We start from the raw sequence: 13535 nt of genomic DNA, 5'->3' as shown, positions 1-13535 counted from the left end.
TATTCATTCAGACAACTCTGTTAGGCTAGTTGGGACAACATTTGGGGGAATATTTTTGATCTAATTTGTGTTTACATATTTCTTTAGATATTATAAAACATTTTAAATACTTAGTGTAATTTTACATAATACTTTTTGTTACATTACCCTGCTATTATTTAAAAATAGTCACCACTGCTGCTATAGGATTCAAATACAGCGGCTGAGGATGTGACAGTTAATTTGGTATCTTTTTCTTGTTTTACTGCCATCATCCACCACTCTCTATTTCTTTCCTCTTTTGGAAAGTTGTGGAAATGTAATAGGTTTTTTGGTTTGTGTTGAAGCAAATGAGAAGGCAAAAGTAATATTTGCTCAGGTCTCCATTTACAAGTTTACCCCATTGTCATTGGTGGTTACTCTTTTGTTAGGAGTAAAAAGAAGGAGAAATTATAGCAAACCTTTTAAACTTACTTGGAGCATCCATTATAACAAAAAAGGGAAACAACCCAGACACTACTAAGATTAGGCTGTTAAACCAAACTGAGCAACCAGACAAGAATGGTAATTCTAAAAGACATGACCAGAAGACAGCCACAACACTGACAGGGTTGGACAGTTATTTGGCTACAATGGAAGATACAGTCCAGACATTAACAATCTCATTACATGTTTGGCTTCTGCAAGAGAGAGTCAAAATGAAAACCTACATGAAGTGCTAGATTCTGCTAGAAGCCATGTGACAAAACATGAAACCGTCTGAAGAAAATGTGGTCTCTATCTGGCATAAACCATAAAGGTAAACTTATTACCAGCCATCAAGCGTCATGGTGGCAACCTCACTGTGGGGCTGCTCTTCAGCAAGAGGAAGTGGACAGCTTCTTTACACTAAGGGCAGTATGGAAAGAGACTAATACAGTCAAATCACTGAGGAGAACTCGTTTCAGTCATGAGAGATCTGTGCTTAGGCTGAAGATGTATTTTCCAGCATTATAATGGAACAAAGCAAACAGCAAAATCTATGAAGTTATTATATGAAACATGAAGGTTAATTTTTGGGAATGGCTCAGCCAGAGCCCAGGCTTGAATCCAATTTAAAATCTGTGGTATGACAGAAATCCAGATACACTCCATCTAATTAGGTACAGTTAGGGCAAATTTACATTGATCAAAATCTGCAAAGCTCAAAGAAACACACCAGAAAAGAATAATGGACTATGTAAATTGGGGGTGGAATACTTTTGTAAATGAGAAACGTAAGCCTTTCCTTCTGGAGGAATGAAAGTTCTTGAATAAATCATATTTTTGCTAAATTTATTACAGAACGTACTGTGGCGGTACCATGGTACAGTGAATGCCGATAGTTGGAAAAACAATGTATTCCAATGTGTTCCTCTATGGGCTGAGATGTCGACTCAAGGACATAAGAGTCCGGAGTAGCAAAGCATCTAACCCATAAAGTTCGATGAATGTGTGCGAAGAGAACCCTATCGCAACATGTCATAAACTTGTCATAAAAACTGATGAATGTGAGCGGAGAGGACCAGCCTGCCGCATCACAAACTTGTTCCGGCATGAGCTGAGATGTCGACTCAAGGGCATAAGAGCCCGGAGTGCAGAATATCCAAACTAAAAAAGTCCAATGAATGTGTGCGGAGAGGACAACCTGCCGCATCACAAACTTGCTGCAGAGGGAGACCTCTAGCCAAGGTTTTAGAGGAGGAGAGCCCTCTGGTAGAGTGCGCCCTAAAACCTACTGGCGAAGCTTGACCGCGCGCCTCGTAGGCCCGGGCAATAATGAGGATGCCTCTTTGAGGGCACCCCGACCACCAAGCTGTGGCAAACCGCAGTGGCCACATAGAACCTGGCAGTGGCAAGGCAAGTGCCCGCTGACAGTTCTTTCTACAGAAAATCCAGAACTGAAGCAAACTGGCAGTTAGTTGGTTCTGTAATATAAACCTTAGTAGAAGGAAACGCATGCAGGCGCATTTGTGCTATGTATGCGTCACTACGATCAGCCCCTCGCGAGGAGTGTGGGGGGGGGTGGGGGGACTGGGCGACTCGGGGAGAAGTAGAGGAGACATTGCGCTATCAACAGAGGCGAAGAGGTCCTCTTCTGCCCTGTAAAATCTACCCAGATCAGTTCCAAGTGGAGGGAGCCCTAGCACTTGAAATGGTCTTGATAACCTCAAGAGAAAACCCTGTGAACCTCATTTGGTACCCTTAGGGGCCAGACATGAAAGGTTTCACAATTCGGGCCAAGGATGAGAAGGTCCTCCCTGTTCGGAATCGCCCAAGGCGAGCCGTCGAGGAGAGGAATTAACTCCGAGAAACATATACTGTTCGGCCAGCGCAGCGCCATAAATAGGAGGCAAGACCCTTGCTGGTGAACATTACCAAGACTCCCGGGAGCAGAGAAACCGGGGAAAGAAACGCATACAGACGCATTCTGGGTCATGTATGTGTCTTAACGTCCAGACCCAAGGGGGCTGGGTGATTTCAGGGAGAAGTAGAGGAGACATTGCACTATTCATAGAGGCGAAGAGGTCCTCTTCTGCCCTAAGATCTCACCCAAACTTGTTCCAAGTGGAAAAAGCCCGGCATTTAAAAAGGTCTCGATAACCTCAGGAGAAAGCCCTATGTCCCTCAGTGAGTGCTGACTCCCGGAAGCAAGCGAGGCGAGCGCGAAGCACTTTGCCTGTTAAAGCAAATCGCAGTGCTCGCACCCACCCTGCTGCAACGCGAGAGCAGCGCGCTCTTCCCCCAAACAAACAGAGCAAAATCTGATGCGTGTCCTTGTCACGTTCCTGTGTTGTCTGCCCGGGTTTTCTGTTTCACATGCCACTTTTCACGTTCCATGTCACGTTTTCCTTGTTGTCCGCCCCTTGTTTCACTGTCTGTGTACAAACTACATTTCCCATGGTTCCCGGCCCTCATCACCACAGCCACAGCATTATTGTCTGCACCTGAATATCATTTGTTATCCTCCTGTGTCGCTGTATTTAACCCCGTTTGTTTCTCCATTCCCCTGTCGATCTTTGATGTATGTGGACGCCTATTATCCATGCTCTCTGTCTGGTTTATTCCCCGGTTACACCTTCTGTAAGCCTTCCGTGTTTTGTTAACCCTTTGTTTGCCTTCCGTGTTTTGTTTTACCTTTTCCCATCGTGGATGTTTCCTTTGTTCGTGTTTTTTCGTGTTGCCTTTTTATTTAAATAAACTTTGCTGCAATTAGATCCTCGTCCCGTGTCTGCCTTCACCGTCAATCGTGACAGTCCTCTTCAGCTATAGAGTGAGAACAGGGGAAGACGCACCGTTTGCGGCTCTCAGTCACTCTCTCTTTTTTTCTTTTCTTTTTTTTTTAAATATATATATATTATATATATAATATTTTCTAAACAGAAGAGAAAAGAGAAAAACATTCACTGCACACTGCCTAACCAATTCTAACTCCTAACAGAGGAAAGAAAGTTTTGACAGGGTTTGTAAAACACACAGAAACAGAATCGCTCTGAAAAAAAGAGTTTCTGACGACACCTGGTGGCGTATCCATTTATAGCCTGGCCGCAGGTGCATCTAATGATTACATCAGCTGAGGCTATAAATTCCGGTCAATGTTCATTGACGTGTTACACACATTATTCAGCTCGGTCACAACTAGGATTGTTCCCCCATAGCGCTTAGCAGCGCAGCATCATAGTGAAGCTTTTTGTAAAGGGAACAATCATGTGTATCTAAATCTTTTATCATGAACAATATTCATCCATATTTTTGTCCTCACTTCAATGTATATTTTGTTAGTTTTTTAGATAATGAAGAGTTCTAAATTGAAGTGAGGGCATGCAAAGAAATATGTGAAGCATGCCCCATCAACACTTACATTGTGTCTCTTACTTTATATCTGGCCAGACTGGGTCGAACTGACAAAGTCTAAGGTAACTCAGATAACTGCACTGTACAATTGTGGTGAGAAGAATAGTATTCTGAGATGCAGGATGGTGCTGTTTTGGCGACACAAGGGTGACCTACACAATATTAGGCAGGTGGTTTTAATGTTATGGCTGATCTGTGTATATCAGACAGTTGAAGTCAGAGGTTTACATACACTTAGGTTGAAGTCATTAAAACTATTTTTTTAACCACTCCACAGATTTCATATTAGCAAACTATAGTTTTGGCAAGTCATTTAGGACATCTACTTTGTGTATGACACGAGTAATTTTTCTAACAGTTTTTAACAGACAGATTGTTTCACTTTTAATTGACAATATCACAATTCCGGTGTGTCATACATTTACATACACTAAGTTAACTGTGACTTTAAGCAGCTTGGAAAATTCCAGAAAATTATGTCAAGCCTAATTAAGCTTCTAATAGGAGGTGTACTGAATTGGAGGTGTATCTGTGGATGCATTTTATGGCCTACCTTCAAACTCAGTTTCTCTTTGCTTGACATCATGAGAAAATCAAAAGAAATAAGCCAAGAATATTAGAAAAAAAATGTGTGGACCTCCACGAGTGTGGTTCATCCTTGGGAGCAATTTACAAACGCCTCAAGGTACCACATTCATCTGTACAAACAATAGTACGCAAATAGGACCATGTAGCCATCATACCGCTCAGGAAGGAGACGTATTCTGACTCTTAGAGATTAACATAGTTTTGTGTGAAAAGAGCAAATAAATCCCAGAACAACAGCAAAGCATCCAGGTGAAGATGCTGGAGGAAACAGGTAGACAAATATCTATAACCACAGTAAAACAACTCCTATATTGACATAACCTGGCTGCTCAGCATGGAAGTTGCCACTACTCCAAAACCACCACAGAAATCCAGACTACAGTTTGCAAGTGCACATGGGAACAAAGATCTTACTTTTTGGAGAATGTATGAAACAAAATTTGAACCATTTGACCAATGTTATGTTTGAAGGAAAAAGGGAGATGTTGCAAGCTAAAGAACACCATCCCAACTGGGAAGCATTGGGGTGGAAGCATATTGTTGTGGGGGTGCTTTGCTGCAGGAGGGACTGATGCACTTCACAAAACAGATGGCATTACGAGGAAGGAAATGTATGTGTGTATATTGATGCAACATATCAAGACAGGAAGTTAAAGCTTGGTCATAAATGGGTCTTCCAAATGGACAATGACCCCAACCATCCCACCAAAGTTGTGGCAAAGTGGCTTCAGGACAACAAAGTCAAGGTATTGGAGTGACCATCACAAAGCCCTGACCTCAATCTGATATAAATTTTGTGGGCAGAACTGAAAACGTGTGTGAGAGCAAGGAGGCCTGCAAACCTGACTCAGTTACACCAGTTCTGTCTAGAAGAATGGGGCAAAATTCCAGCAAATTACATTTGACCCAAGTTAAACAATTTAAAGGCAATGCTACCAAATACTAACAATGTGTATGTAAACTTCTGACCCACTGGGAAAGTTATGAAAGAAATAAAAGCTGAAATAAATAATTCTCTGTACTATTATTCTGATATTCCATTCTTAAAATAAAGAGGAGATCCTGTCTGACCTAAGACATGGAATGTTTTCTATGATTAAATGTCAGGAATTGTGAAAAATATATTTGGATAAGGTGTATGTAAACTTCAGACTTCAACTGTATATATTATACAAGCCCTTTTGTGTGGTGATATATATATATATATATATATATATATATATATATATAGGCTATAAAAATCTAATTTCAAAATAAGAGTCCCTTGTGTGTTTTGGGTGTTTCTAGTAAAAATTCCCACATTATGAACCCAATCTTCATTTTTTTTCTTGCTAAAACCTGAATTTTGGTTAAACAAACTGTATATGGTATTTTACTCATTTTCGACTCTTGTAGCCTCTACGTCTGTACCCATCATAGTAAGGAAAGGCTTTTTAATCAGTTATCGGCCTTTCCCACCAACTTAGTTATCGGTACTGGTAAAATCCACTATTGGTCGACCTCTAAATCCAAGGTACTTCCCAGAAGATCAAGGCAAATTACAAAAAGGGCAAATAGTTTTGAAGGTACTGTAAGTAAGCAATGAGCTGTAAATTCCTCGATAACTCTACAATTTGCCTCAAAACCAAATTGAAATATAACCTAGTTCTGGCACACAATAGCCAGAGAATACATTTCTTATAACATAAGTAAATTTTTTCTGACAGGAAATCTTTAAGATTTATATTCACAAAGAGATCCACAATATAGTGGGTCCCAAACCAAAGCATTCACCTATTGCACTTAAAGAAACACTTCACTTTGATAACCTGACAGTATAGAATGGTCTCAGGACAAAATGAAGAGAAGAAACGAGTTTGAGGTGAAACATTTGACAAAAGGTGCTACCTCCATTCCCATTTTCAAGCAGGGAACCCCATTGAGAGACATTGTTTGTGTCACTCTAGGTGTCTAAATAGAATGCAAAGACTCTTATGTGGGTTACAACTCCAGAGCAATCATGTTTTAAAAAACATCTAAAACATCTACATGCACACACATCTCAATTTCCTGCTACAAGTTCTATAAAAAACAAATCATTACTACCTTATACATAAACATCACAGGGACATTCTTTATTCTTCTTCCTTTTTTGTCTCTCTTTCTCTCGTAATCCTTTCCAAATGACAGCTCATGTGGCTGTGTTAACGAGTCTTCGCTCCATGGGAATGGAATGATATGCAAGTTATCGTTACTCTAGAATCATTAATCTCTTTAAATGTTTTTAAAAGTCTTTTAAAATCTGCACTGAAGTAATAATGTTGCTGTTTTTCATAATCTTTGAATGGTATGGCTTTTTTACTACTTGTATGTACTATTTGTTGTTTAAAATTTGTAAATGTTCTTTTTTTATGTTAAATTGTTGGTGCAGCCATCTTCACCAGGACTCTCTGGATGAAGAGATCTCAATGGGATCTTCCTGGGTAAATAAAGGCTAAATTAAAAAATAAATAAATAAATAAATAAATAAATCACACTCACACTCTCATCTGCCCTGTTTATCTCCTCTTTCGGCTGGCTGGTAAATGGAGAGCTTTTTAATTAGAGGGAGTGTGGATAGTCATGGCAATAACAGTGTAATGAATTTTGATGCAGTTCTATAGCCCCATAGAGATGCCCTGTACGATAGCACACATCAACATCTGTCAACAGTACCAGTAATTTGCTACCAAGTTAATAGTAAAATGAACGATCAAACAAACGATCAAAAAGCACTTCTTGGTGAGACATTAATATAAACACATTTAGGTCTGTCTCAAGTGAATGTAATCAGGCAGGAAAACTCTGCAGAATCTCAGTAAATCTGAAAAAACAAGCACATACATGCATGCAGATCCCCATACAACATATTCTGTACATTTATTAAAACAAAACATTTCCAATAAGTATTTATTTTATACAGTGTTGCTGGAAGTATGAATCTGTGCGTGTGCACCAGCATACTGTACCATCTCACTAAATCCATAATCACATCCATCACCGTGCTGGGAAAAGTGTTTAGTTAGAGCTCCAATAATCCCCTCTTAAAACAGCACCTCCACCTCCTCCGTCTCTCCTTTCACCTCCCTCAGTGTTCATCCATCAACCCATACCTCCTTATCTACACTCCTCCCTTTCTTTTTCTCTTCTTTGTGCTAAAAACAAAAGCTAATAATTTCCACCTCTCTAATAAAAGTGTCAATGTCACATACAGTGAAGAAGTGCATCTGTCACTGGCCAAGATCAATCATCTCCACTGAATGTGAATACAGAGGAAATGTGTTGGGGAGAAATGAATGTGGCGGAGTTGAGACAATGACCGTGGCTTAGAAGGAGTCTTTTTTTTCCCCACTGGAGAGCATGGAACAACCTGTGATTTACATTTAGATGGAACGGAACAAACTCAGCTAGCCAGTCACGAGTGAGAAAACGTTAGTCTGGAATTATATAAATATTTCTCTTTCTTCACCATAGAAAAAAGGGGAAAAGAGAGATATAATGATAGAGAGAGAAAGACAGAGAGGACGGAGTTCAGTGGAATTCATCATGCATTAAAATTAAGAAAAAAGAAAGCTCTGAGGGAAAGAGGCTCAATTAAACTGCACATCCTTGTGAATATCATGCATTGTGTCAGACTGAGAGCATTGCACTGCAGTATTTAAAGGTGAAGTCTGTAATATTTTCTATGTTAAAATACTGCCTCCTATGCCAGCTTTATATGCAGAGACATATGCATGTTTAGAACAGATGAACGAGGTCAGAGGAGAGGTTTTTATGCATTTTTAAGTTGTAGAAGCCAACAAAAACTAAGTGGAGTGTGTGTGTGTGTGTGTGTGTGTGTGTGTGTGTGTGTGTGTGTGTGTTTTACGAGGACAATTTTGTAAGTTACAAATTAGTAATTACAAGGGTATTATGCTATAAATGTGATTTATGGGGACATTTCTAGTGTCCCCATAATTCAAATCGCTTAAAAATCATACTAAACAATGTTTTATTGAAAATGTAAAAATGCAGAAGGTTTTCTGTGAGGGTTAGGTTTAGGGGTTGTGTTAGGTTTAGGGTATAGAATCTATAGTTTGTACAGTATAAAAGTCATTATGTCTATGGAAAGTCCTCATAATGATAGGTAGACCAACATGTGTGTGTGTGTGTGTGTGTGTGTGTGTGTGTGTGTGTGTGTGAGCATGTATTTATCACTTTGTGGGGACCAAATGTCCCCATAAGGATAGTAAAACCCGAAATTTTTGACCTTGTGGGGACATTTTGTCGGTCTCCATGAGGAAAACAGCTTATAAATCATACTAAATTACGTTTTTTGAAAATGTAAAAATGCAGAAATTTTTCTGTGAGGGTTAGGTTTAGGGGTAGGGTTAGGTTTAGGGGATAGAATATAAAGTTTGTACAGTATAAAAACCATTATGTCTATGGAAAGTCCCCATAAAACATGGAAACACTACGTGTGTGTGTGTGTGTGTGTGTGTGTGTGTGTGTGTGTGTGTGTGTGTGTGTGTGCATATGTTTGTGTGTGTGAGAAAAAGTGAGACAGGAAGTGATAAGGGAAGGAGGGAGACATAACAACAACCTTATCACACTCTCCAGGCTCCAAACACGTCCAATCATAAAGTACAAATCCTTATAGCCTAGCAGAACAACACTGACCTTCACACACACACGAACCAGGGACCTCATTTATAAAGACGTTCGTAAAATGATCTTAAATGTGAAAGATTTTGAAATGTAAACAATTTCCTAAATGTTCCTACAAATGATTTATAAAATGTCCGTACGCATGAAAAAAAAAATTTCTAAATGCATCGCACTTTATAAATTGCAATTCATCTTTAAAACATGCATACATGAACGAGCACAAGGACTGCACCTACAGCACGCACACACATATCCTAATATGGTGAGGCAGAATACAATAAAAGTGCATGCGCAAGTTATCATTCGTTCATTCATATGGAATGTTCTTGTGAGTGCAGCTACCTGTGTAAGCCCATATAACACAGCCAATTTAACAACTCATCACCAGTTATTCATTTTCATTCTCAATAATAAATCCATTCTTCAACCAGTCTCCATATTCTTGCTCAACCAATTCCAAAAAAGAGGTTTACATGCTCATTTACATTTAATGAAATACACATAATCTAGATGGCAGTCATGTTCTGTAGAAACTACATGCACATTCTTTTCCCACTGTTCTCTTCTGTTCGCTCTTGCCATCGATTACCCTGCAATTTAGTCAAATGATATGTTTTTATTTATGTCCCCAACAACAACAGATAAAAGACTGAACGATGAATTGATAAAAATACAAAACAAAAAATTACAAAAATTATATATATATATATATATATATATATTTATTTATTTTTTATTTAGCTATGTTTAACTATATCGCTCCTCCCTCTCGCTCCAAGAATGTGTTTGACATATATTACATGCTGTATATTACACCTGTCTATTTTGGACTATTAAAATCTTTGCATCATGACATTATTTTCATGACAATCAAGCACATTTCTCCTCAAACTCTCATTATCGTAATGCATTCAGATGTTTTACTTATGATATTTTTTGTAATTCCAATTTATATTCTCATTAGATTATCAATACTGTCCAAGACAAATCACAACTGTGAACATGACAACTATATAAATGTCCCATCCTGTCATAAGCCCATGGACCACCCTAGAAAATACAGTTTTATAGCCTTTTTTACTATTTATTACACTGTAGCACTATTGCCAGTTTTTATTGGTGGTAATTTGGCAGTAGTTTTGGAGATGTCTGACTTTCCCCATTCAATTACTCAAAAGCTATACTAGCATATGTAGGATATTTGGTATGTGACATTTAGGAGGGAACTTTAAATTGACCTCATTCTCATACCATTATATGTAAGGATATTTGGTATGCTAAATTTAGAAGGGAATATAGGGTCTTGAAATATGTGAGCTATGGACTAAATGAAACTGTCCTTGTTGTACCTTATTAGGTCATGAAATGTGTAACGGAATTAGTCGTGTTCGACGACCATTTTAAATTAGATGATAAATGACAAATAGCTAGATTATGTGTCTTAATAGATCCTCCACCATTGAAATCGTAATACAACGTCTAGTTGTATCAGCTCACAATTTCTACTGTAAGGAATTAGCTTTAATAAGTGAATTATGATTCATTCACTTATTGGAGTGATATTATTCTCAAGGCTTATTGAAAATAATATCACATGTATTTAGGTACAGCTTTGAAGCTAAATCTTTTAGAAACAGGGATGAGATTATTTAACAAAATATACCCCAGTCACATCGTCTTTGAACACAGACAAACTTTATTACTATTCTAAACATAAATCTAATCTAACACATATATACATAAGACAGGTTGGTGAAAAGAGTGGCAGAATGTGAAATAAATGATCAGTACAGTGAAAATGAACTTTATGGAGTCTGTTGACAATGCCTTAAAAACCATTTATCCTTCTTTGAGTTTACATCGATTTGCTATCGGATTACCCAAATTATTTAATTAATACACCAGCACTTTGAGAATAAGTCTAGGAGATGTACTTGCGTGTCTTTGTGGTGTTTCCTTGTGTTCTTTGTGTTGCTTGGTTCTTGGTCGAAAGTTCGTCCGTCGATTTTTTAACCTCTGTATGATCGAAGTGTTATTGTCTGTATGAATTCATGAGCGGAGCAACCAGATGAAGCACGTGCAGGCAGAAGAGAGGAGAGCCGAAGAAGGAGAGACAAGAGAGGAAGAGTGTGTTCTTCCAGTTTGGAAATATTTGAACTGAAATTGGCCGCATCCCCAAAGGTGTCCTGAGCCAATCGGAAGTGACTGTATCACTTGTTGTTTGTGAGTCACATGGTTGATTGGGCTGTCTTTTCCAACAGTTGATATATGGTTTTTTGTTCCAGAGTCTTAAAAATCTCCCGCTCAAAAATAGTGCATATTTAATCATGACCTTTTATATCTTGAGACTGGTACAAGAGACATGATATTCGTTGTCATCAGCTTTCTCTGTAAACACCAGTGAACACTTGCATACTAAACATGACATTTTTTTCATGGATGTTATACGTGTAGGTAACAAAACACGAAAATCCCTGGTTACAAAATAATACTGGTTAATGAATTGGTTGTACAACATGGATGAAACATTTCACACATTTTAAAGAGGTATATCAGGTTATAATCATTAATTTGTCAGCTATACAAGTTACCACAGTTCAAAGCAATTTCAGAATTACCTAGCAAGACTAGGTCTTGTATAAATCGAGGATTTAAATGCATTCTGTACATTCTAGAGGGCTAAATCGGTAAAGTATTGTGACTTTGTGTAAAATGTTCCTGGATTTAGATAAAATGTCTTGGTATTCAAGTCTTGCAAATCTGATGGTCTTTTGGAAGCCTTTCGAAGATAAGTCTGTTTTAACTCTGTGTGGAAGATCAGGAGGTCAGGCTGCGAAGGGGCCTTTCTGACCAATTAGGACACCTGGTCCGTTTGATTTATGACGGTGAAGAATACCAGGATTGCAAAGGTTGAAAACTCTAGATTCAAGTCATATCGTTTCAATTCTTCTGCATGTATAATACTATACACAACATAAAAATAGCTTCCTGGGGATTTTTTTAAAATCGCTGCAGAAGCTGAAAGGCTGTTCAGCATTTTGCTGCAGAACTTCAACCATGAAGCACTAGACCATGAATCACTGTGACTGACTGTTTTATTGACTGATCACTGAATTAACTGATTAGCTGATACCAGGATTATGGCAGATGAATGCATTTCAGATGTTGATTTATGGGTAGATTAATCAAGTTACAGCACAACAGAAGACTGATTGGCTGGCTGACTAATGGATGGATGGTTGGATGGATGGTTGACTGACCTGTGGTTTAAGCAGGGGTAGGCGGATGTGAGATAGGAGAGCAGGCAACTGTGATTGACGGGTGGGCGCGTCATGCTGGACCCAGCTGAGGAGGGCCGTTACCACAGTTTCCTCTTCTGGCACATTCATGTCATCAGATGCTAACAGCTTCTCCACCTCACATGCAGGCAAGAGCAAAAACTCCTGATGCCTCATGACCTCCATAAAGTGCTCCTAGAGAGAGAGAGAGGTGTTTGATGTTTAAAGGAATATTCCGGGTTTAATACAAATTAAGGTCAATCGACAATATTTTTGGCATAATGCTGATTACCACACAAATTAATTTAAACTTGCTCATTACTCCAATTCTAAAAATAATAATAATAAAATAAATCTGGGTTATAGTGAGATACTTACAATGGAAGTGAACATTTCAATTGTCACTGTTTTAAATGCAAATCCTAACCAATATGTGTTTACATGATTTTAGTGTGACAAAGTAACGTACTAATCATTTCCGTGAAGTTATATCCAATTTTACAACATAACTGTTATGACAACAAAACAAATACACAAGTTTTAACACAAGAATTAATTTAATTGCTTCATAAAATTATAAGCTTCACATTTCTGCCTTTAAACTCTCAAAAATTGGCCCCATTAAGCTTCCATTTAAGTGCCTCACTATGACATCAACATTATGCCACAAATGCTGTCGATTGAGCTTAATTTGTATTCAAACTGGAATAAACCTTTAATAATAGCTTTGCTACATTTCACAAACACACTGTAAATCTTCAATACTTAAATCATTACTTAAATTGAAAAAAGTTTTTCAATACAATAAAATAACAATAAACAATAAAATACATTAAACAAACCTTTCAAAACCAGCTGATCAACATTAAATTCACATATAAAGCCTCTTTAACACACCATATTCACATCATTTATTTGTAATCACTTAAAAATAATTTCAGGATCTGTAGTATCTAATTGCAGACCATTATTCTTCCTTGTCTTCCACATCACGAGATTTGTCATTCCTAACAGATAATTTAAATAATCTATTGTATGTACTAGGGTTGCAACGGTATGAGATTTTCACGGTATGATAACAGTCTCCGAAAATATCACTGTTTCACGGTATACGGTATTACACAATTATTATTAGCAGTTACAATTAAATTA

At 38.0% G+C, this 13535-nt stretch overlaps 1 protein-coding gene across 3 annotated transcripts in view; it reads right to left on the bottom strand.

Moving 5' to 3' along the window:
- Window positions 1-13535, bottom strand: part of LOC127644011 (kelch-like protein 5) — an 83575-nt gene that overhangs the window by 17237 nt on the left and 52803 nt on the right. For all 3 annotated transcript variants that reach the window (XM_052127002.1, XM_052127003.1, XM_052127001.1), the window contains one exon: window positions 12366-12578. In XM_052127002.1, the coding sequence (XP_051982962.1) occupies window positions 12366-12578 (213 nt within the window). The remainder of the gene's footprint in view (window positions 1-12365; window positions 12579-13535) is intronic.

Source organism: Xyrauchen texanus, chromosome 5 (assembly GCF_025860055.1).
Source record: "Xyrauchen texanus isolate HMW12.3.18 chromosome 5, RBS_HiC_50CHRs, whole genome shotgun sequence".
NCBI classification, from domain to species: Eukaryota; Metazoa; Chordata; class Actinopteri; order Cypriniformes; family Catostomidae; genus Xyrauchen; species Xyrauchen texanus.
This window is presented reverse-complemented; position numbering and strand designations above follow the sequence as displayed.